The sequence below is a fragment of the Haliotis cracherodii genome, unplaced genomic scaffold (genome assembly GCF_022045235.1).
Source record: "Haliotis cracherodii isolate W230 unplaced genomic scaffold, xgHalCrac1.p SCAF_17, whole genome shotgun sequence".
NCBI lineage: Eukaryota > Metazoa > Mollusca > Gastropoda > Lepetellida > Haliotidae > Haliotis > Haliotis cracherodii.
The window spans coordinates 21735975-21762808 of NW_027266272.1; the positions used below are offsets into that span (position 1 = coordinate 21735975).

The 26834-nt window shown below is 41.0% G+C and overlaps 1 protein-coding gene across 1 annotated transcript; it reads right to left on the reverse strand.

Annotated features, from left to right (window-relative positions):
- Positions 1-274: 274 nt before the first annotated feature.
- Positions 275-26682, reverse strand: LOC139464532 (little elongation complex subunit 2-like). The gene is made up of 16 exons (XM_071246057.1): positions 26573-26682; positions 23371-23661; positions 22231-22378; positions 19900-20019; positions 18117-18254; positions 16900-17034; positions 15926-16085; positions 12462-13769; positions 11675-11830; positions 11043-11167; positions 9657-9786; positions 8424-8508; positions 7782-7832; positions 7146-7226; positions 6129-6283; positions 275-1164 (listed from the first exon to the last, which is right to left on the reverse strand). The coding sequence occupies exons 1-16, from the start codon at positions 26584-26586 to the stop codon at positions 1064-1066; spliced, it is 3198 nt and encodes a 1065-aa protein (XP_071102158.1). The 5' UTR covers positions 26587-26682; the 3' UTR covers positions 275-1063.
- Between the last annotated feature and the right edge of the window lie 152 nt (positions 26683-26834).

A 26834-nucleotide genomic window follows, 5' to 3' on the forward strand; every position in this document is an offset into this window, starting at 1 on the left:
GAATCGAACCCGGGTCTTTGGTGCCCCCCACCGCCATGATTCTGAGTTAGAACTGACCCCCAATAATGAAGAACGCAAAAAGCAACTGGGAGGTTCAAGACTTGGTTGATTGCATGTCATCATACACTACAACTTGGGTCGATGCTCATATTATTAATCAGTGGTTTAACTGGGCCAAACAGGATGGTTTAAAGGCCGCCACCACATGGCAGTATACACATTTGACAGACAAAACACATTCATCGCTACACCAACATCAGTTTATTGGCTTCATGAAACTTACATGTGGTGTATATTAAAAAAACATGGTACAGATATATGTGGTGAAAACAATATTTCATTTCATTAACAACATTCTATTAGCTGTACTGTTCCAAATCACTGGTTACAAAAGGTTTTAGTTGTGATTATGAATGAGTTTGGGTTAGCAACGTTTCCAACAGTCGTCCAGTTACCGGTATATAACAGTGTGTGAGCTTGATGTAGGCAGAAAGCCCAAAGTGATGCTGGTATAGAGTGTTTACCACTTTCAATTTGTTTGGTTTGCATGGTTGTTTAACGCCCCACTCAGCAATATTCCAGCTATATGGCGGAGGTCTGTAAATAATCGAGTCTGGACCAGACAATCCAGTGATTGATCATGAGCATCAATCCACGCAATTGGGGTACGTTGACATACATCGACCAAGTCAGCGAGCATGACCACCCGATCCAATAAGGACAAGCATAGTCGCCTTTAACGGCAAGCATGGGTTGCTGAAGACCTACTCTACCCCGGATCTTCACGGGTTGTTTACCTCTTTAGAGAAACCACGAGTAAGGATATGGAGTCCAGTAACCTAGAAACATAATCAGAGCTAATCTGGGATTTGAACCCATGATATTAGGTTCCTGGTATGTCTAAGGGACAGAACTCTGCACAGGGAAGTGGAAAGCCTTAGATAACTGGGCCACATATTTCCTTGGCACAGGGAAGTGCAAAACAAATCTTACATCATGGAACACTATATATTATCATCAAGTGAGGCACAATCATGGGAATTGAAGGACAAAGTGAAAATCATCATCTTTTCATGTGCTTCCCTTGCCGTTGCTTCTTCTTCTGGCCTTTCCTGTTCTTCTTCTTGGTGTTCATCAGCTTCATCTGTTTGGGGGGGATGGAATCTGAAACATCCACATGCTCTGTTACACATCAACCCATAAGCGTAGATAAATCAAGTGTCATACCTTTCCCTTATCTGCGTCTGTGGATAATCCATGTTCTCTATAGCTCGTTGGTTACTCTTAAATATTGCACATCTATGCTGAGTTCCAGATCAGCTACTTTTCAGTGTAGAATACACAAACTACAAAATATATTATCACTACCCGTTAACAATGCAGTTTACCGGGCACAGCCCGAGCTCTACCATCCACTCAAATACCGCGCCATAGCATAACCGCTATACACCCCTCAATCAAACACTCCTTTTCGGTCTTAGGGAAACTTACACGTCTTTCAATCCAACACCCCTTATCGATCTTAGGGAAACTTAAATGTCTTTCAATCCAATACCCCTTTTCGAGCTTAGGGAAACTTACACGTCTTTCAATCCAACACCCCTTTCGGTCTTAGGGAAACTTACAAGTCTTTTCGATTCAACACCCTCTTTACGTCTTAGGGAAACTTACACATCTTTACGATCCAACACCCCTTTTCGGTCTTAGGGAAACTTACACTTCTTAACGATCCAACACCCCTTTTAGGTCCTTAGGGTTAGCTTGTTTAGGGCAAGGGTTAGCCATAAATTCATACCTTTTGAAGAGTTAATCTGGTTAATCCAATTGGTCGGTCATGTTGACATAAACAATGGCAGGTGTGGTGTCAAGAAAAGATGAATGGGAGGTTGGACCGTGATGTATCTTGCATGCACAATTCACTGTTTTCTGAATTGCGCATGCATGTTAATAGGGTGCTAATGAACCGATAAACAAGCACTGATTACATGTGAAAGCACTCGTGGTCCAGTGGTAGAGCGTTGGCTAATTAACGCATTAATTATCCAAGCCGGTGAGCCGTTTGAGCCCCCACAAGGCTAATTGGTTCTGAAAAAGTGCGCCCGCTAAAGTGCACAACTCCCCATTGCCCTATTATTTCTGAGTTGCTTGCATACAAATATGCAGGTAAAATAAAAAACAACAGAATATAACAACAACGTCTGTAATTACCCAATATGGCCTCACCACATTCCTGTACACGTCAACCCGTGAAGATCAGGTGTACAATAGCACTAGGTGTCTTCAGCAACCCATTCTTGCCACAAAAGTGAGTAAGTGAGTGAGTGAGTATGGTTTAACGCCGCTTTTAGCAATATTCCAGCAATATCACGGCAGGGGACACCAGTAATGGGCTTCACACCTTGTACCCACCTGTTGTCGAGAATTGAAACCGGGTTTTTGGCATGACGAGCAAATGCTTTAACCACTAGGCTACCATTTTAGGGTCCCCTGCCGTTTTATTGCTGGAAGAGTGCTAAAAACAGCTTAAAACCACCTCACTCACTCTAATCATTGGTTTTAATAGTACCAAATGGACTGGACCCAATTGGATGAAAAACATGTTGAATACCCAAAGATAACTGTGAATGATCACCTGGGAGTAATTATTTGAGATTATTTACTTCAAATTAAAAAAACATTTGGAGCCCTGTGTGTCCAACTTGATCTTGATAAGTGTTTTCCGCAGGCATGATGAGCCAATAAGGTGTTCTTGGAGTAGATATATCAATGGCAATTATCGAGTGATTACAGCCACACACAGCAATATGATGGTACGTCTGTAAATAACACAGTCGGGGTCAGACATGGGGCAGAGAGAGAGGGAGAGGGGAACCGGGAAACTTTGTTAAGGACATAATATATTTTGGCCACTGCTTCAAGACTTATGATTTTGTTTCTCTGAAGAAGGGGCCTCACAACACTTCAATAGTCCAGGTGGCAATACTAACATCAGAGAACATAACTGAAGAAGCATCAGCATTTCAAAAGATTTTATCCTTTTTTATTAGCATTTAAAAACAGATTTTATCCTTTTTTATCATCATTTCAATACAGATTTTATCCTTTTATCAGCATTTCAAAACAGATTTTATCCTGTGTTTATCATCATTTTAAAACAGATTTTATCCTTTTTTATCATCATTTCGAAACCTTTTTTCCACATTCTTTAATATTTTTTAACAAAGAAGAAAATGCAAATCCTAAAAACAATTTTTTGATTGTTTTGTCAGGTAGCACCATTGACATACCAGTCGACCTACCCACTCCAGACCCTGCATAGCCTAGTGAAGGGCGGAATGTTGGTTGTTGACCCCTGGCTGAACGATGCCAAAAGACTTTAAACAATGGTACTTGTTGTTACCCTGCCTGGTGCTCAGCATTACGGGCATAAAGCAAGGCTTGGAGTCAGTATACTGTGTCTCAGTGGGGTATCGATGTTTATTTGCAGCATGGTATCTCACTGAGCTAGCACTATAAAACCATGACTTGTCCAGACTCGTACAAGCAGGGAGGAATACACGTATGCACACTAGCGCTATGTAAGTGATTTCACATGACCTCCCCTTCCCACTCTGATGCTGGGCATAAACAATTAAGCCTTTTAAAAGAATTTCTGCTTCATACGTCTTCTGAAAGAACGGACCCTGGAGACTTGCTAAGTCAGCACAGGAAATGATCGTCTACCCCACACTTACGTTCCACAGATAAGTTCCCCTCAAGCATGGGGCAAGAGTCTGGGTCAGTTTGGCTGTGTGGGTACATTGAGATAGACGGAATGGCCAGTGATTGATATTATAGAAACCTGCTCTTGATGGAAACATACCTGAAATGAGAGGATAGAGTGGGTGTTTCTCCAATTTGCAATTTCTGCCGAGCCATCAAAAGGCAAAATTAAGAGTATCAAATTGAGACAGTATAATTTGTCTTATAATGAGTCGCTGTCTCTAGTTTCATGGTTCTCCTGCAAGCACAAGTTTCCATTAAATAGCTGAAAGACATGATGTTGATCTATTATAACAAATACCTCATTCAAATGTCATTTGATACCAGAGTCTAAAAGATGTATGCCTGTAGCTACCTTTCTAGTTTAATGACATCACTTCCAGTTTGGAAAGTTTTATGTCCAATGTACAGTCTGATGTAGTCTAGTACTTTCAGTCACGTGGTCATATTTCTTCTACCTACCTAAAAAAGTTATAAGCACTTCTGGTTTAACAAAGGGGTGGTTGGGTAACCTTGTGGATGAAAGGATTTATTCGTCATGCCGTAGCACTTGGTTCGATTCCCCAAATGGGTACAATGTGTGAAGTCCATTTCTGGTGTCCCTCACCGTGATATTGCTGGAATATTGCTTGGAACCATACACATTCTTAAGTAGGATGACCTGTTTTATGACATCAGCTCCAGTTTGGAGGAACCTATACCAGTACCTATACCTATAAAGTAATGCAACTTGGAAACAAAAGTATAATACCTCAAGCTAGGAGTGAGTGAGTAAGGTTTTACTACACATTTAGCAATATTCCAGCAATATCATGGCAGGGGACACCTCAAGCTAGGCAAAGTAATATGCACTTCTGGTCGAATGATACCATTTCTAGCTGGGGAAAAATACATACCACATGCAGTCCGACTTTAAAACAGAAAGTCCAATGTCTCACGTTACACTGATAAGAACAGTGACTTTAATGACCTTGACCCTCAATTTCAGCCAATCACATGCTAATTTCATTACAATTAAGATCTTTTACCTGGATACAATACCACTCTGCATCAACCAAGATAGCGAGCCTGACCACCCGATCCAGTTAGTCGCCTCTTACGACAAGCATAGTCGACTTTTACGTCAAGCATGGGTTGCAGAAGAACTATTCTATCCCAGATCTTCACGGTTCACGGATACAGAACCACTCTGCATCAAGCTCTGAGGACACCTCCATAGAAGGTTGTGTCATGTGAACTTTCAGCAAACTTTGATCGACCAATGAAAGTGAGGATAGCCTGGTCCTTAAGCCAATGAGATGTCAGCTCTCTCAAACTATTCGGCTTCAGTTTTTCTACCACGGCGATAGCCAAAAATACTGCCACAGAACACAAACCCTCAATAGTACATGATATCTACAACATATAATGGCATTGGTTTTCTGGTTTTTGTTGCAATAGGAACTCATCAATTAAGTATTTGTTTTCGAGATCAGATATGCTTGTCTAAATCCTCATTCAATCATACCAAGAATTTGGAAGCCTTGATGCTGACTGGGTGAGCAGAAAGTTCACCAGACGTGTTCTAAGACTTCCACGCAGAGAGGAATCACATATGATACAAGATCTGATTTACACAAATTTATCACATACTTGATTATTTGTAGCAGAGAACATGTGTGCTAGCTCTTACAAACATACAAAGCTGTGCTGTCCTCCCCAGGTATGCAAAGTAGGATTGGTGAGGCACAACCATCTCAATAATCTCAAGGGTCGATTAACTGCTGGCCCGTTAAAATTACAAAGGGATTGCTGAAACGTAAAGTAGATGGCCCGTCAGGCTAGTTAAAATTTCACTCTTTCCCTGTGGGTGTTTAATTTTTTTGATTGGATCATCCCAGTAGAATGACAATCAGCTGCCATTTTGTAATGTTGTGTACAACAACTTCTTTATTTGATCCTAAATTGGTCTGAAAAGAGGCAAATGGAAGCCAAAATTCAATCTCAGAATGCAGGAAAAAACATTTTTGGGATGAGGAGTGCTAACATTTTCAGTGCCCTGCTTGGAGGCTACATGAGTGAGTGAATATGGTTTTACGCTGCTTTTAGCAATATTTCAGCAATATCACGGCGGGGGACACCAGAAATGGGCTTCACACATTGTACCCATGTCGGGAATCAAACCCGGGTCTTCGGCGTGAGGAGCGAACGTTTTAACCTCTAGGCTACCCGACCGCCCAGGAGGCTACACGACCTCAGGTTCATCCAGTTTGCAGCCTCCTCCATTTAGTTGTAGGCAAGTTAGTTTGGAGAAGGGGCAGTAACTTTTAAAAAGAGCAAGCCCTGGTGGCTACACACAAAGTTGTAATGTTGCTGTGTCAGCCTACCTGATGGGTCAAATGTGCAGGGAATGCGTCCCAGCTTCCGGTGTGCAGGCAGCAGCACTGTGGGGTCGATGGGGATCCACGGAACACTCGACTCTGTCTTCTGGGGGACGATCTGTCCGAAACCCATGTAGCTGAACTTGAGGTCATATGATCCCCTACAGAAATTCAGGACACCAAGTTAAAAATGCCTGATGTAAGAAGTTTTGTTTGTAATTAAGTGTAAACAAGTCTGGACCAGACAATCCAGTGATTGATATCATAAGCAACGGTCTACATTGTCAGGATACACTGATATGGAATCGAGCAACTTAAGCAAGTCAAGCAAGTCACTGAGCCTGACCACCTGATCCATTTAGTCAGCTGTTGGGATAAGCACAGGTTGGTTCAAACACAGAATCGCAACAGGACAATCTTGCATACAATATCACTTATAATAGAACCGCCCTGGTGGGGTAGTGGATAGAGCATCTGCCTTGAGAGTTGAAGGAAAGTTGTTCGATCCCTGGCCGCATCATACCAAAGGATGTTAAAAGATGGTACTTGTTGTTACCCTGCTTGGCACTTGGAAACAAGTACTGGTCGGCTCAGGGTCAGCATACTGAGTTTGAGTAAGGTATCTAAGTGGGCTAGCATTACTTTACCAGTATACGTCCAGAGGAGTACAAGCAACCGCACACGCACACATGCATGCACGTGACTATATAAGTGCAACAATCTTGAACACGACATTAAACCCCCATTTCACCTCACCTGATAATAATTTTTATTATGATGATAGTAACATTATCAATTAAGTGCCACATTAGTAACTACCCAATTTCTTCAGAAATAACACTGGCAATTCTAAGGGAAATACTTGCAGATATTGTCCTTCTTATAAACTTGATCAGAAATTGGTTATATAAAGTAGGAACATGAAAAAAACATTATCTGTTAACTCAAACTTTTTGCACATGTTAAAATGTACATTAAGATATTGCTATATATGTTTTACAACCCAATCAAATAACAACTCACCGTTTGTTATCAGTTTGCTTCTGAAGCTGACAGGAGTTGTCTCCCTTCGAATGACTCAGAAGATATTGTCCCACGGGCAGCCTGAGAATGCATGGTTTGGATGACAATCAACTTTGGTTTTTGTGCATAATATTTTGACAAAAAAAAGGGTAATGTCAGAAACATGGAGAACATAAGGTTCTGTATTTAATTTAATAATTGAAACATTATAGTTCAGAGGATGATACAGAGGTTATGTCAAATAGCAGTGAATAAAAATAATGATAAGAATAACAAAAAGCAATGTCGTCTCGATCTCCTGCCACAAGGCACATCATAATTTTGTTTGTTCATATAGTAGAGAATACTGTGCAGTTTAAATTGAAAAATTTGGAGTAATGGGCCTCAACTGTGTAAAAGCTCTGAAATTCATTTTAATGGCACCAATTTTTTATTGTAAGTAAGTAAGTATATTTTTGATAAGCTTCATCATGTAACTTCAGTAGTTTCTGAGAAAATGTGCACCCATTGCAACCACTATGCACCAAGTAAACAGGGAAAAACACAAACTATTTCTTTTAGAAATACCAAAACATAAAAAATCACTATTCTAACAGGGGTTGAAACAGTAAAATATCATATAAAAAGTGTACTCACTCTGTCAGCTTGAGGAATAGACTGTGTAAGGAGGCAAGTGCGTTGCTTGGTCTGAAAGTACAACACAGCTGTGAGGATCAAGTGAATGAGTCAGGCAAAGAAGTCTGTCTGCATCAGTGGTAAGCTACAAACAAGTGGGAGACACAGTCTGCCCTGAGATAGGGTAACAAGTGAGTGAGTGAGTTTTGTTATACACATCTTTTAGCAATATTCCAGCAATATCACGCTGGGGACACCAGAAATGGGCATCACACATTGTACCCTTGTTGGGACTCAAACCAGGGATATCGATGTGACGAGCGATCACTTGAACCACTGGGCTACCTGACCTATAGTTTACATATTCAGATAACTTTATGATGAACAAAATAATCTGAATCTTTTTACATTTTTTGGCCACCTTTGACCAGGATTTTCACAAATACATCCAAAACCTAAATAAAAGAAATTAAAAAATATCAAACAGATGTTGAATGAAGTATTGACATCATTGAAACAATCAATCAAAGCGAAACATATTTTTTTTATTTCATCCACTCTACCATTGCTGTAAAAACAAAATGCTTCGCAATATAACTTTTGTCACAAACAGCCATGGCTATACATAAGCTATCAATAAAACCAACAATCCTGCATACTTACACAAAGGGCAGGGAGGGATTGACTATTGAGCTGAGCTCCAGTTCATCTATCTTCACCAGTTCCGATGTAAATGCATTGATGCGACCTGAGAAAAATCAAGATTATTACACTCTTAGTGTCATTCTACTGATAAATAACACTTCTATCAGGATGTATGTTTGTTTATTTATTTGTTTGATGCTTAATGCCGCACTGAGCAATATTTGGGGCTGTCTGTAAATAATTGAGTCTGGACTAGACAATCCAGTGATTGATATCATAAGCATCGTTCCACGCAATTGGGATACGATGACATGCATCAACTAAGTCAGCGAGCCTGACCACCCGAGCCCGTTAGTGTGGCGTTCAACCAAACTAAACAAACAAACCTACCCAGTGTGTACACTACTGTTCTATAATGATATCACGTCCACAACGGACATCTTGATATCCTTATTGCTAGTGTAACAATAGCCATATCTTTGTCACCACTACACCTTCAGTGTACGTAATTAACCCTTCCTGTTAATATCACTGGCTTCACATTATAATGATATCTTAATACTGTCCTGTCGGCTTGGTCATTGTATTGTTATCTTTCAAGATCAACCAAGTTAGCTAGCCTGTTTGGGATAACACTTTCTCTGTAAAGTACAAATTCTAGTACTTTTGGGGTTAAGTTCCACCCAGGATTCGAACCCACACTCTCAGAGTGAGGCACTTAATTGCAAGCACACAAAGTCAACAATCTAACAATTTAATCCACTCGGCCAGCAAGGCTTCCACAAAAATGAAAGTCCGACATCTGGTAGTCTAAGAATGAGTGAGTTGGGTTTAATGCCGCTTTGAACAGTGTAACTGTTATATCGCCGCGTGTCTGCTTAATGTGGGAGGAAAGCCCTAGGTGATGCAGGTCTCAGACGTTTACCACTTCGGTGACACCCACGAGCACGGGTATGGTGCTGACAAACCTAGGAACATAATCTGGTAGAATCAGGATTCAAACCCAACGTCATAGCTTTTTGGGGTGCCCAAGGGACGCAACTCTGCCTTAGACGGCTGGGCCACGTGTGCCCTTGTACAGAAACATTTGTTACATTTGATCACTTTCCAAAAGGCATTGTGTATTCACAGGTGATCATGGATGACAAAGGTCTTCAAGGAATGCTTTAACCACGAGACTACACCTTTGGCAATATGCCACACATAGAACCTGGACATATGTAACTAGGAATGGTTGTTTTGGATCCTGACCTCGAACCAGCTTGGTGTTGGGTTTGGTGTGGCACGAGATCCAGTCCCGGGACACCTCGCTCATCGTCACCTGCTCCACTCCGAACTTCACCTGGTACTCCAACTTGGGGACGATCAGCACCGGCTGTGCCTGCCACACATCAGACATAATATACACATACTACAACACAACCAGTCATAGTGCTAAGATGGCTTTTAGCACACATCAGACATAATATACACATACTACAACACAACCAGTCATAGTGCTAAGATGGCTTTTAGCACACATCAGACATAATATACACATACTACAACAAAACCAGTCATAGTGCAAAGATGGCTTTTAGCATACATCAGACATAATACACACATACTACAACAAAACCAGTCATAGTGCTAAGATGGCTTTTAGAACTAGTCATAGCGCTAAGTTAGTTTTGTGCATACATGAGACTTAAATGGAATACTAAACAACAGTATCATTACACCTTCAGGGGATAAGGGAGTCAACTGACTATAAAAGTTCAGTTTCGGCCCTTGCCGAACTTGGCTGGAATTATTGAGTTATTTTTAGACTAACGATTCTATGCATAATCCAATCCCGCGCCAGAAATGAAATCAACATCCAGTTTATCTTTTTAATCATGGTGCTCACATGATTTGATGCACTTTGCAAAGTAAGACCTAAATTTCACAATATAGATTTGATTATTGATCAAATCGTCTTGACTGGGCACAACCATTTTGTTTGAAGCAAGTTATATGAGAGGTGGCATCTGATTGGTCAATAGGAGGGACAGAGAAGGGACATAACTCTAATAACAACTGGTGGCGCTACGATCGAGATCAGAAATTCCTGCCTTGTTTGGCAAGGTTTAAACAGGAATTTTGTGCAAAAATCAGACTTCATACTTTCACACACAGCTACAATAGTCCTAGCGCTTAAACAGTTTTGTGCATTCTACTCTTATTTCACATAGATTAGAGAGTTGTGTGTGATACATGATAATAGATCCAGTCTTGTGGTTCCATGACAACATTTTGTTGGTTAGTTACAAGTACTTATCCATTGAAAGACGAGGATGTCCTACCTGAGTTACAGAAATTACAGCAACAAGCATCACTATATCACCACATACAATGTTATAGTCACAGTGTATCAAGCGCTATATTTGGAATCACATTTTCTAGTTTGTTTGTCTTGTTTGTTTGTTTGTTGTTAAACGCTGCACTCAGCAATATTCAAGCTACATGACGGCGGTCTGTAAATAATCGAGACTGCACCACACAATCCAGGGACTGGCACCATGTGCGTCGATCCACGCAATTGGGATAATATGACATGTTAAAAAAAGAAAAAACCTAAAAAAACAGTGTAAGTGCACAGCAAACTACCCAGCATACCTTGTGAGAGAGGCCCTTGAGGATTCCATGGCATGAATTTCGGACAAGGAGGCTGAGCCCCGAGAAGTTCCACAGATTGTAACATGTGTTGTGCTCCTCGGGCTGCCGGAACTGGGACAGGTTCTCTGGCAAGTACAGCACTGGGAATTATTCTTCTATACATATTTTGGTAGAGCATCATAAGGACAAACCAATATAATTACTTGTTTGAAACTTCTATCTCCAAAATATCATGCAAGAGGAATAAAACATTATTTTAAGACAAAAATGAAAGACCAAAATTATTTCCCCCATATTGTTTGTTTGTTGTTTAACACCCCACTCAGCAATGTCCCAGCTATATGACGGTGGTCTGTAAATAATCAAGTCTGGGCCAGACAATCCAGTGATTGACATCATGAGCATCGATCCACGCAATTGGGATCATTGACATGCATCAACCAAGTCAGTGTGCCTGACCACCTGATCCCATTAGTCGCCTCTTACGACAAGCATAGTTGCCTTTTACGGCAAGCATGGGTTGCTGAAAATGCTGATGTTTGTGGTTTTAAAATGAGTTCATATATTGAATTCCATATGGTTTTGGTCACAAAAGTAATATGTCAGACTTTGACATGGCCGCACCAGCTTACCCTCTATGTCTTGTCCTGATGCACCAGTTCGGCCTCGGGGCGCCGTTGGCAACATTTTTTCCTGCATCTTAAGGATGGAGTCCAGAGTAGACACTCCCGCTGTTGTCACGCCTCTCCTTCTCCCTGACCTTTTGGCAGAAGGGGGCGTGTCTTGGGCTGATCAGAAAACATACAGATTAGTTAGAATACAGAGTGGAACATACAAACGTAAAATACATCTTTAATGTCATGTCTGGTGAGAAACTTCTTACTTCAAATACATTTTAAATTACGATATTTAAACCAAATTAATCACAAATAGTAAAGGACTTGGGTGCTCATTTTGATACCCTTGCACAGTTAATGTTATTGTTCAAACACATGTCAGATTTCTGATTTTTAAAATCCTTGGCATTTGTTATATTCCCGAACCACAAATACAGATGTACCCAAAACTCAATGATTCAACATCTGAGTTACAATATGACATCTAGTCTTCACCAGATGGCCTAAATACAGCTATAATGAACAGTTTATAATATCAAAAGCATCTATTAACTAAGGCATTCAGACAACTAATCCATTACCTTGTCATCCTTTTAAAAAAATTGGCAAAGAATAACGCTAACAACATTTACTGAGAAGATGTACTTGATGTGAACATATCTGCTGCTGTGAAGGCAATTAATGGGGAAGTTGTCATTGAAAACCCTACTTTTTGTATCACAGATTTTCCTCAAAGATATTTAAACTTGTGGTCCCACAATTAAAATCTAAATCCTCATAAAAAACATGAGTAAATATCCACCTTCTTTTGTCCCTGGCAACAGACTGAAGTCATCGGTTGATGTCTTGAACATAATAGTGTCCACTTTAGAGGGGCTAACTTCTGTCAACAAAGCAGAAGTTGGGTCCTTGGTCCCATCTTTAACACTGTCTTCGGGTGTCGTAACTGTCATACTCCTCGTGACCTTCCCTTTAACTGATTCCTCCTTGTCAGGCTCATCAGAGGCCTTGGATTCTGAATTTGACCTTGACCTTGTAACCCGTAGTGAATGTCTGTCAGGGCTAATATCGGACTCCGACTCAACAGAGGTTCTAATCTGCTCGGTCTTTCGTTTTCTGAGTATCCTTTTTGGAATTGGAAACTCTTTTGACTCCAGAGACTGAGATCGGGTCCTCCTCTTGGTTGCCTCAGTTTCGTGTTCATCTTCCAGGTCAATAATGAGTCCATTCTCATCATCCGTGCTGTCTGACATGAGATCCTTCCCCACCTCCGTCTGTCTGGTCAGTCTGGGGCTGCTTCTGACCGGTGCAACAGCAACTTCGGCACAGAACTTGGACTGAGAACTTTCCGATTCTTTCTTCTTCGTCTGTGACCTTGTTGACCTTGTTGACCTTGTTGTGCGAGGAGGTGGGCTGGATGATTCTGGGAGGTCTATGACCAACGACTCGTCATGCGATGTATCTCCACCGGAGGAACTGAACACAGGAATTTTGGGTACAGCTGTTACTTTCTTTGGCACTTTTAACACATCACAGGTTTCAAGTTTGGAAGTATCAGATTGTTTTCTCCCTGAAGCTCCATCAGATGCTCTGGTTGATGAGGAATCGGATTTACCTCCCTTTGGGTCTACCTTATCACTTCCTATCTGCTCACAAGCATCGACACTTTTGGAATCACTTCTGTGAATCAAAGCTTTGGATATATCTGTTTTAGATATTCCACTCTTTTCACGGTTGACCATCTTGATTTCAGATTTACCAGTTGAGATTGCAAACAATTCGAGATCTACCAAACTTTCCTGAGTCTTCATTTCCGATTTCTTGGCAGGTTTGCTGAAATCAAATGATCCGAACGTTTCTAAGTCTTCCATGTTGACTTCTTCGTCAAAAGGGGTTGTCGATTTAGGTCTTCTGTGCGTGTCTTCCTTTGCAGAGTTTGCAGGGGAGTTGTGTCCGACAAGACGCTGCCCCTTGGGGAGGGCTGGTTGGCTGATGAATGTCTTCAGGGCATACTTGTGATACATCGTGTTCTTTTCTCTGTTGGTCATCACTTTAGGTGCAAATGGCTTATCAATGTAGACAACTCTTTGCTTGGTGCTGATTTCTCCATCTGAAACATCACTTGAGCATTTAGAATGGTTTGATTTGCTGTTTTTTAAAACTGCACTCAGCACTATTCAAGCTGTATGACGGGCCTGTTAACAGACCAGACAAACCAGTGAGTGATATTGTGAACAACAGTGCTCCAGATAAGCTGCGTATCTGCGTGAAATACGCATCAGAAATGCAGAAATAAGCAGTAAAATATAATCCAAGCGTATCAAATACGCAACGAACATTACAGATACGCTACAAAAATAAAACTTGTGCGTATTATCAAAATATTGTGAAGTAACCCTGCGTATTCGATTAGCAAATCAGCAACTTATTTTGAAATTATAAACGGGCATTCCGTCAACCTTGCCAAACTCCACGATGACAGTTACATCATGATCATTTGCCATCACACTTTCTTGTGGAAGTATCGTGGTATTTTTTAGTCCTATAAAGCTCTCGAACCCACACGGCACCAGTTTGCAGGGACTAGATGAATAGTGTTTTTAAATATTTAACTTAAATACCCACATGTGTAAAAACTAGTGTGTCACAGAAATTTGAATACGCAGATAGAATTACTGATACCCAATGATTTTAAAATCCATGGGTAAAATACCCACAACACCAAAAGCTTATCTGGAGCTCTGGAACAACGATCTACGTCAATGGGGTACGATGACACACTATCAACGAAGTCAAAAGCTGTGTTCCACTTGTAAGACAGATTCTAGTGGTGGCATATATTTCTAATCCAACAAGCAGCTGTAGTACTTTCCTCCTCTGTGATTGAAATATGATTACCAGATTCGACGTAATAAGCGCCCCGCTCTAATAAGCGCTCACGGCGATATTTGCTAATCCCAATTAGCACCCCTTCCGATTGATCAATGTACACAAGACTTATTTACTCGCGCATAATACGCACTCGTGTGCTATATGCACCCTTAATTATGGGCAATTAAATTCTGGAAAAATATATCTGTCGTATATAAACATTTCAGGCTGTCAGCATAAACCACGAAATTTATGTTTCAATTCTGTTTTTTTCCACCAAAATAATATTCTAATAAGAGCCCCCTATTTCTAATATTGAGAGCGCCCTGGGCGCTTATTACGTCAAATACGGTAAAACTATTGTGTAGTAAGCTATTCGTGTGTGATCATACTCTCTGTTTAAGTACCACATTTAGAGTAGGGGGCCCACTTTGTTCCCCCAAAATACAGATGTGTAGGGTGTGCATCATGCCACAATGAGTTTTGATCTTTCTTTTTTTCCACAACGGAAAGACACGGACTTGAGCACGAGAATGTATCACCTCCAATACCATGTTAACAAATGCGTACTGAAAAATGAAAGTTAATGCTGTTATTACACTATCAGCTTTTAAAAAGTATTCATTGTATATCTGGACTTATGTTTTTCAAAATTTCATTCCATATTGTTTACAAAAATGGACAATGAAAACAAAATGTGCAGCAGAATTTAGGATGATGAGAACAAAGCCTGGTGTCAGTGAAATTGTGTGTGAAGTGATTGGCAGATCGCACCAACTCACCATTATTTACAGCAACCACGATAAGATTAGCACGAGTGACTCCTTTACATGAGTGAGTGAGTGAGTATAGTTTAACGCCGCTTTTAGCAATATTCCAGCAATATCACGGCGGGGGACACCAGAAATGGGCTTCACACATTGTACCATGTCGGGATTCGAACCCGGGTCTGCGGCGTGACGAGCGAACGCTTTAACCACTAGGCTACCCGACCGCCCCTCCTTGACATGAACCTTATTTCATTGACAATGGATCCATACATAGTAAGCTCCAAAATCTTCATCTTCATCCCCTAGAAGGCGAGGTCTATTATACATATGGGAAATACGGCAAAAATAGTCACTCATGCACAACCAACAACCAATTGTTTCTCACATACAGTGATAGACCATCACTATGTGAAATGTTATCAGGCTCAATACAGCATGAGTGTTCTATGTCCAAGTAACACAATCAAGATGAAAGTATACTTACAGTCATGTTCATACTGTTTGATAACAACCAAGTGTTTCTCACATACAGAGATAGACCATCACTATGTGAAATGTTATCAGGCTCAATATTGCATGAGTGTTCTATGTCCAAGTAACACAATGAAGATGCAAGTAGACTTACAGTCATGTTCGTACTGTTTGATAACAACAGGGATTTCCCAGTCTCGGTCGAACTTGGGGGCGTGGTTGTCGACCAGACACTTAAGAGCGGAGGAACAGGTGACGATCTGACAGCCATGCCTTTCTGCCAGAATCTCAGCATTGGTGTCTCTGCTACATGCCTGCAGTACATACAAACATCAGCTGGGGAGGGTAGGTGCAGCACAAAGCTTTGCAGATCATTGTGATGTCGTCAGTTACAATGATGTCACAATCAAATGACATCACTAATCTCTCTGCTACTCTGACATTTAGAAATTTGGTGGGACGTACAAGCACTTTGTGATGACATACCAAGAATCACATTCAGGACGAAACTGGGATTCGAAATGACAACGATAGGATCCTGGCACACTTAAGGGATGTAACTCTGCACAGCAAATCGCATGACAACTGTGAGCCTGAGACAGTGAATGAATGCCATGTCTGCCTTGTATTCCAATAGGAATTTTGTTTTGTTTCCTGTTTAATGCTGATACAGCAATATTCCAGCCAAATGATGGTTGTCTGTAAGTAAGTTTGCACCCGACAATCCAAGGGTTAACATTATGAGCATTTATACCTTTGAGTTTTTAACTTACTGCATGCATTTCTGTAGGCAAGTTAATTGAAAGCAATTGGGTTTGGAATATTTTGGGGGGGTATTTTAAGCAAATATGCTGCTTATATGTAGCACTGAATCCACACTGTCCAGGTACGATAACAAGCAATCTAGAATGTCACCAAGTCTGACCACTTGTTCTATCTTGTTGCCTCTTACAAACAGGGTTGTGTTGCACAAGCCACTTCAGCATGATGATTATCATTATCCTATGTTAAAGTATGGGAGTTATGATCATCTTAGAGCTAAGGTCACTTCGAGGACCGAGGCCCAGGATAGGTATTCCCTGAGTGATTCCTTCAGTATTCCCTCAGGGCTGGAATATGGTACAGTACCTCATGATTCCATGCCTTGCTGTTCCTCGTCTTTCTGCCGGTGCTAGGGAACCGCTTGTTGATCTTGTCGTACAGCGTTGGCAGCTCAGTTTGTGCACGACTCATGTCAGGCAGGAATATCTTAGGGAAACTACCCTGAAAACATACAATTGGGATCTCAAGGACATCTACACTTACTGTGGCACAAACAGATAGATGGCGACAATGTGGACAGAGCATCCATCCTTCTGTGATTGCTTGTTGTTTTACGCCAGTCAACAGCATACCTGATATATCCCGGTAAGTTGTAAATATACTGCTTTGGCCAGAACATCTGACAGGGCATGCCCCGAGCAGCACAGTAGGACCCTGAGACTTACTTGGCCCATATTTAATGACCACGCTCAGTACCACGCTGGGCGCCATTGTAGCGGCCATAACATTTTTGAGTCCCATGATGGGATTCGAACTACGGAGCTTCCGATCCATGGTAGGATGCCCGGCCCACATGACAACAGAGGTCAAGGCCATCAGCAAGCTGACAAGGTAAGGATGTCATCTGTGGGATGCCCCCCGAGCTGCTACACTTCCATGACATTTCTGTATATATTTTACCTTATTCTATGAAATAATGCTACAAACATATATACAACATTAAGCAAAAGGTTGTAGCTCCACATACTGAATGATAAGTAATGCGGAGCTCCAGATAACCTTTTGAGCAATTGAGTTTTTACTCGAAGGTTTCAATTTTCATTGGGTGACCAATATTTTTTCACTCTTCTATTCATAACTCTATTGGGATTTTCCCAAACTGATTGAACATTATAAGATTTACAAAAATATGAAACAATGTTTTAGATGTATATAACAGTCATATATATATATATAGGATTGACTCGGAAAGTAAATTAGCTCGTAATTGTGTCCTTTGTACACATGCTGTAAAAGCTTCGTTGGGTATTTACGCGTGCTGTTTTTATACATTTGAGTTTCTCATTTAATGGATACATTTCTGTGAGCAAGTTAATTGAAAGTAATTGGGTTACGAATATTTTGGGGGGATATTTTACGTAAATATGCTGCTTATCTGCTGACAAGGTAAGGATGTCATCTGTAGACGTTTCTGTATATATATTTTACTCTATTCAATAAAACAATGCTACAAACATATATACAACATTAAGCAAAGTATGTAGCTCCAAATACTGAATGATGAGCAATGAATCCCTTCTTACCAGTTCCAGCAGCAGCTTCTGATGCACCAGGGTTGGGGCATAGTCCGCGTCGCTGGGGACACAGAGGGGTACTGTCTTGTGGGGAACGTAGTACCTTGCATACTGGTCAGCACGGCGCCACTGGTAATTCAGTTTCTCCTTAAATAGAGTTTGATAAATTTGTTATAACTTGGGTTGGCAGCTGTAAAGGCTGAATGTTGGCTCCTACACCACTTCAACATGTTTTGTTTGTTTGTTGTTTAACTCCACGCAGCAGTATTTCACCTACATAATCGAGTCTGGACGAGACAATCTAGTGATTGACATCATGAGCATCGCTCCACGCAATTGGGATAAGATGACATGCATCAACCAAGTCAGCAAGCCTGACCATCCGATCCCATTAGTCGCCTATTACAACAAGCACAGTCGCCTTTTAGGGCAGGCATGGGTTGCTCAGGACCTGTTCTACCCCGGATACATGGCATGTATTGTGCTGTCATGAGAATGTCTATGAAAATGTTGAGTGAAAATGTTGTGATAATGTCATTCAAGAATTTGAGTGAGAATGTCAAGTGAGAATGGAAAGTGAAAATGTCAAGTCAGAATGTTGCATGAGAATATTGTGTGGAAATGTGATAATGTCATGTAATAATTTGAGTTTGTGTGGCTGCTTGTACTAGTCCGGACTGATGCCGATTTATAGTGCTAGCTCACTGAGATACCATGCCACAGTTTAACATGAATACCCCACTCAGACACACTATACTGACTCCGAGCCGACTAGTCCTTGTTTTAGCCCCTTAATGTCGAGCGTCAGACAGGGTAACAACAAGTACCATCTTTTAAGGTCTTTTGGTATGACGCAGCTGGGGATCAAACCCCGGACCTTCCGCTCTCCGGGCGGACGCTCTACCACTAGACCACGGAGGCGGTCGTAGGTCATGTGAGAACATCACAATGCAACAGATTCATGCCACCTTGCCATGACACAACTCAGGTAACAATTTACAAGAACAACAGGACTGACCACATTTATGCAACCATGTATTGAACAAGGCACAATTTTATGGATAACAACTTCTTTAATACTGTAAAAAGCGATGTTTCGGGAAAGATCATTATACCGTTGTCAAACAAGACTGACTTTTTACAGTATTAAAGAAGTTGTTATAAATAAAATTGTGTCTACCATGTCATCCGTCAACTTCAAAGTAATGCCTATCAAACAATTCATGTATGGAACACTATCACAGATATGTATACTCATCACTAAAAGAAACGCGAACCATGGAAACATAAAGAGAAGTATGTACGTTAAGAAGAAATGTTTCTATGTCTACCAATTAATGACAACACTAACAATTTGTCAAGTGTTACCACAGATTCTTTATTCTTATCACGACACACTGCACATGATTTCCAAACTTTACACGCTAATCCTGACAGAAATGGTGCATCTCGAGTCATGGATCTATGACGTCACATATAATGTGTTCATGATCATCAATTCACGGTTGGTGCATAGAACCAATCTAATATCTCTTGAAAAGGAGTAAGTCTTCATATATTTACCATCATGTAGGGTATTTGCGTTTCTTTTGATGGTGAGTATATAACCAACAAACCTCTCTCCACTGAGCTGCCAACCTGAAGTGATTAACATCTGAGACCTGCATAACTTCGGCCTTTCACATTAAGCTGACATGCTGTGATATAACTGGAATACTGTTGAAGACGTTAAATCCAACTCACTCACTCACTCTCCACTGAGCTGCCACCCCGTGACAGACATGACACTTACATCGACATACTTCCCGGCGGCGGGGACTAGGTGGCTGTAGTCCGAGTGTCTGGAGTTGGCAACAAGCTTGGTGTACTTGAGGAAGTCGGCCTGTTCACTGCTCACTCTATGCTGGAGGGCCTATAAACAACAAGGGGGCGTGTCAAACAGATGACCGTCACCACGGTAAATAATGTAATCAAACAACTAACCAGAAGAAATACATTCAAATGAGAGAGTTTTCTTCAATCACACTGTTACAGTCTGAGCCAAAGAATTCTGGGTCTACTGGTACGAAATTGTTATTCGATATAATCAAAAGATTTGTGTTAAAATATGGACCATTATTAGCTGAGATTAGACAATGCATTTAGAAAGTTTGTTTATTTGTTTAACGCTGCACTCAGCAATATTCCAGCTCTATGATGGCGGTCTGTAAATAATCGAGTCTGGACAAGACAATCCAGTGATTGACAACATGAGCATCGATCCACGCAATTTGGATCTATGACATGCATCAACCAAGTCAGCGAATCTGACCACTCGATCCCGTTAGTCACCTCTTACGACAAGCAAAGTCGCCTTCTATAGCAAGCATGGGTTGCTGAAGACCTGTTCTACCCCGGATGTTCACGGTCTCGTTTAGAAAGTGGTCCAATGTAACATATAAATTTGGGATTACAGTTTCTGACTAAAGTACAGTTTGGTGACCCCCATCAGGTATTGGAACCCACACTCTCAGAGACATGGGTAATTGCCAGCACACAAACTCACGATCTAACCCACTCAGCCATGGAGGCTTCCACGAAATGGAAGTCCAACAACTGGTAGTCTAGATCACATACTTTGGGTACCGCTCTGATTAGAGTAAATTGGAATGACTCCAATGGCTGACGTTACCAGAAGATAATGCATTTTAGAAAGTGGTCAAATTTAACATGTTATTTTTGAGATGACACTTTCTCAGTAAAGTACAGATTCTAGTGACTTTGTGTGCTGGCCATTGAGAGTGTTGCCTTGAATCCTAGATGAGACTTCACCCCAAAAGTACAAGAATTTGTACAAGGTGTAATCCCAAATACATGTTACCTGGTTATATTTATATTAGCCGAGCTGGACCAAATTGAATTTTACCCAACTCAGGCATTTGACCTTTGGCTGAAGTCACAGACTGTTATAAATATTGAAACTGTCAAAAACGTTTAAGGTCAGAATCGATATTTTTTACTTCAGGTGTGACTGTGATCGATACTTGTATCGCGAAGTAAAAAATCACGATCCACTGGTGCATCGGTATATCGTCCCACCACTATGTGAAGCATCCTGTAAATAATGGTCAGTCTTAGTCAGTTAAACAAGTGGTTGACAGCATGAGCTACAGATTCCTCTCATTGCAGAGTTCTACATTCAGGGGGTACTGGAGTCCTTCAGATTTACTACTCTATAATAGGTATTTAAGGACCCCCTGAATCTATAACCTTTACATTAGGGCTATGAAAAGGACCCTTTGACTTCCAGGCTTAATTTTGAACATTGCTTTGTGTACACGGAGACACCATCAGCCTGGTTACGTATGTGGTTTGATTGTTTGTTATTTAACACTGCACTCAGCAATTTTCCAGCTATATAGGGTGGTCTGTAAATAATTGAGTCTGGACCAAACAATCCAGTGATTGATATTGTGAGTAACGATCCATGATGTCAATGTACGATGACACGCAAGTCACTGAGCCTGACCACTTGATCCATTAAATGACCTCTTAAGACCAGCACAGGTTGCTAGGGACCTATTCTAACCCGGAATCCCCAAAGCGACATGCATTGCGACCACGCATCCCTCTTGTCCATACAATAAGAGAATCAGCTATGGGGACCTATTCTAACCCCGAATCCCCACAGCGACAGGCATTGTGACCACGCATCCCACTAGTCCATACAATAAGAGCATCGGTTCCAGGGAGCTATTCTAACCCAGAATCCCCACAGCGACATGCATTGCGACCATGCATCCCTCTAGTCCATACAATAAGAGAATCAGCTATGGGGACCTATTCTAACCCAGAATCCCCACAGCGACAAGCATTGTGACCACGCATCCCACTAGTCCATACAATAAGAGCATCGGTTCCAGAGAGCTATTCTAACCCGGAATGCCAACAGCGACAGGCATTGTGACCACGCATCCCACTAGTCCATACAATAAGAGCATCGGTTCCAGGGAGCTATTCTAACCCGGAATCCCCACAGTGACAGGCATTGTGACCATGCATCCCTCTAGTCCATACAATAACAGCATCAGTTCCAGGGACCTATTCTGTGTTGAGATAGGGTCCTACATAAGTGACACTGTACCTCAAACTCTGTGAGTTCCTTGATCTCTGCCTGAGTTGGTTGCTGTGGCCGGTACGACACCAGGTATTTCTGGAACAGCTCCAGGTACCGTCTCTGCTCCTTACAAGTCAGTGAGGATTTGCGACCTTTGGGCTTCTGTGTGGCATGTCTGATGAAGTCAATTGGCCACGATTAATACTTAGATTAAGTGAGTGAGTTGGGTTTAATGCCGTTTTGAACAATATACCAGTTTCATGAGGGACAGAAGCATGAAATGATGCAGGTCTTAGACGCTTGCATCCCACAAACACAGATAATAAAGATGGCTACTCTGTACTTCAGTAGCACATAACTTTGGCTGGGTGAAATTAAAAGTTAATTTGAAACCCTGGTCATGGCAAAAACACATAATTACTGGGATTTACCTAGACCTGCGCTGAGACCGATATTCATTCTTGAAGTTGTAAATGTCAAAAAAAATAATTGCAAATAGGAATTACAAATTTCCAAACTCATGTTAACATAGTTGTGACTAATATCATTGGGATGCAGCGGTGGCTTGAATTGCACCATTAAACGGATAAAGAAAGAGAAATGGTCTTTTATACTTTACATGATTGCACTGAATGCAATGTTAATTTTATTTTTAAATTCCTCTGAATTTAAGAAATTAAGAACTTTAGTAAAAGTCCCAACATAAAGTTTTTTCTCCGGAATATGCTTGCGAAGCGCACATAGTTTGGAATACCAGATAAGTCCCAGTGTTTGGACCTTGAAGAATGTTTAGGTGAGGTGAAATGGGGTTTAACATCGCGTCCAAGATTATTTCACGTATATAGCGATGTGAATGCACGGGTGTGTATGTGGCTGCGTGTACTAGTCCGGACTGATGCCGATAGATAGTGCTAGCCCACTGAGATACCATGCCGCAGTTTAACATGACTACTCCACTCAGACACAGTATACTGACTCCGAGCTGACCAGTCCTTGTTTTAGCCCCTTAATGCCAAGCGCCAGACAGGGTAACAACAAGTAGCATCTTTTAATGTCTTTTGGTATGACGCAGCTGGGCATCGAACCCCTGAGCTTCCGCAGAAGGGCAGATGCTCTACTACTAGACCACAGAGGCGGTCGAACAATGTTTAAATTCTCAGACTTTACCCTGGCTGAATGACTGCAGCAGATGAGGATGCAGGACTATCCATCTTCAAAGCAGGTGCTTGTTTTTTCTTAGCCTCCCCAGGGTCCTTCCTCTTCGGCCCCTGTGTGGGTACAGCAGTGGTAATCTTAGACGCATGTGCCTGGTATTGTGAGACAACTGGAGTAGATTGGACGTCATCTCGGATTTCACCAAACTTGATTGCTAGTCTTTCTTGTAGGGATACAGTCCCTAAAACTCGTGTGAAGCTTTCCTCAGAGAAAAACACTGTTGTGCCATTAATGGGTTCTTTCCTGAAACAGAGAGATTTAACTTTATGTTCCTATTACACATAATAAACTTCATTGACGTCATTTCAATCAAAACTGAAAGAGCAAAATATTATTGTTACTATTTCAGTTGCTGTGTTACTATAACAATGGCAGACCCGCGAAGATCCGGGGTAGAATAGGTCTTCAGCAACCCATGCTTGCCTTAAAAGGTGACCATACTTGTCGTAAGAGGCAACTAACGGGATCGGGTGGTCAGGCTCACTGACTTGGTTGACGCATGTCATTGATCCCAATGGTGTGGATCGATGCTCATGATGTCAATCACTTGATTGTCCGGTCCCCGCTCGATTATTTACAGACCGCCATCATAGAGCTGGAATATTGCTGAGTCCGGCGGTAAACAACAAACAAACAAACCAAAATTGCCACAGTGTGAGGAGAGGGTGAGTTGGTTTAATATCACTTTGAAAATTATTTCAGTTATATACTCATCGACAAAAGACCTTGCATGTTGGTTAATATATGAAGACTTACTCCTATTCAAGAGATATGAGTTTGGTTTGTTGCACAAACGAAACTACTGTCCTGTTGTATGAACCGACACTCATGAATGCATCACACGTAGAATCATTGTCAGGGTATATCAGAGATTCAAACCCAGGGAATGACAAACACAACTTTGGGAGGCTGGAATAATGGAGTTATTATTTTGGCTGGTCTGAAAAGTCTATCCATAGTCTAATCAAAACGAAATCAACATCCGGTTCCTAAACTGCCGTGGATATATCGGTAAATTGCAGGATTTGCAAAGCATTACCGCCAAATTAGCATCAACAGATATTTTCCAAATCTTTTCATGCTTATAAACAAGGTGCTCACGTGATTTGATGCACCTCGCCCTGTTCGGCAAGGGTGCAAACTTGACTCTTACAGCCAATTCACTCCCTTGACTAGGGAAGATGGTATTCAGAAAGGCTCAGTGACTCCAGCGTGAACTGGTCAACTTAAACCTTTTTATGTAATGTTTGAAAGGGAAACAAAGTGTTTTACTCATGTTATTTTCTCTATTCTTTATTCTTCTAAACAACAGTACTTATCATTCATGCATTTTTTTCAAAATCCCTCTGAAAGCATTAGAAATATGTGATTGGACTAAAGACATATTCAGTGTACAATTTACCACTTCTTTGAGAGCAATTTAGAAGTTGGAGTACTAAGTAAGGACAAGGTATATGGATGAACAACTTCTTTATTACAATTAAGAGCAAAGTTGCGGTGTAGGTTCTAACACTGTTAGCTCCTAATTGGCATAAAGAAGTTGTTTGTCCATATACCTTGGGCTTACTTACAATTTACCATACAAAACATCTGCAATTTGCTGATTGGACAACAACTCCACTAATGGAGGTATGGGACAAAGAAAATCAGTAATCTTAATCCCAAATATGTGACCATGAAGATATGTTAATTGTCCTGTTGTGTTTACAAGCCTATAGTCAAGCTGTACATATGTTTTTTCTTAATTAGATGAGTTTGTTAGCACTGCAGCAGCCAGTGACAGTGACATAGCCTAATTACATTACAGTGCAGGTAACCATGGTTACATTACTTAATCCCCAGGCTTATGTTAAAATGCTGTAAATTGTCAATCTTCCTGTTGGGTGTAAGACAGAGGGTTTAGTTTTGTAATACCTGTCTGCTGGTAACAGACTCTCTGATGACAAACTGAACTATCTTATTAACTGAGAATTTGGAAGGACTGTATTCAGGAACCATGAAAGACTTTGAGGTATGTACCTAAAACATTTGTGAGATTTAATGGAGTGGGGTTTGCTGCTATAGTACTTCAATCCATGAACCCTCTTACTTTAATCTTTAGTTTTGAACTTAGGGGTTATGACAAGGACTCATTAACTATCCTGCATAATTTTGAACACTGTAAAGTGTTAACAAATTTGGGAGGTTATGAAGCTATACCACTGTATACAAATATTGGGCAAACATGTTCCATTGTATCAGAGCTGTAAGATTCTGCTAAACAGAGCCATAACACTAAAATAACAAAGACCTTTCACTTGATCCTTCTAATGATTTATAAATGTTTCGTGACTGGGATATGCTTTGGCTCCATCGGCAAAGTCACATTTTTTATTAAATGCATTCATAAACATATTAAGATTTTACACCAGATTAAAGAATAATAATCTTTGATAGGCATTTAGAACTTGGAAGAACATGTATACATGACACATGTAGTGGTATCCATTACAAAGTGGGGCACGGGTGGCCCAGTTGTCTAAGGTGCCATGATTCGCTGTGCAGAGTTGCATCCCTTGGGCACGCCAGAAACCTATGATTATGGGTTCGAATCCCAGTTCACCCCAATTATGTTTCTAGGTTTGTCAGCACCATACCCGTGCTCATGGGTTTCACGTCTGAGACCTGCATCACTTCGGGCTTTCCTCCCGGAATACAGTTAAAAGCGGCGTTTAACACAACTCACCCACTACAAAGTGCCATGCATAGCCTATTGTACACCATGTAGTCTATCAAGCCTATCATGTCATGCCCATTACTGGCAGAAAGTAAAAGCAATTGGTGAAGGTGAGTCATTTATTGACAGAGCGATGTGCAGAGTTTGTCCTGACGCAGAAAACCTACATATTTGACGCAAAAAAGGAGAATATACATGTATGCAAGATTATTTCTCCGTCTCCATCAGTCATATACCCGTGATCCTGGAATTCATTAAATTGCTATACGCTGATAGCCTGCCTCCTTGGACTGACTCTCTCCGTTAAACTCACTTACTGACTTAGGCCTGAGTCACATCGTCACCGTACACGGTAGGCCTACTACCTCAAACATTCTAGCCTAGCTTTGAATAAAGTCTGAAAATTCAGTGCATTTTGTTCCGAAGACAACAATTTACCAGAAACGGTCCATGTCAAGAGATCATCTGGAGACTGTACATGCTGAAATATACTGAAGTGGCCTCGTGATGCAAATCAGCTGAAAGTAGTGACAGCAGACGCTTTCACAACGTGCATCAAGCGTGTTTACATTTTGAAAATAGAAATGAGGGATCGGAAACATGTTTTACCGAACAATTTGTAGATTCGAGTAGATTTAATGAAAATTCAGATTTTAGAATTATTGCTCTGATTTGATTAACTGTTTGTGGTATATATTAC

Excerpts from the sequence above, each read along its gene's own strand:
- LOC139464532 (XM_071246057.1), bottom strand. Across the intron at positions 22,379-23,370 it reads GCTGCAGTCATTCAGCCAGG|ACATGCCACACAGAAGCCCA; the intron begins GTAAAGTCTGAG and ends TGACTTCATCAG. Across the intron at positions 13,770-15,925 it reads CAAACAGTACGAACATGACT|ATGGAGAAATCAGCACCAAG; the intron begins GTAAGTCTACTT and ends GTGATGTTTCAG.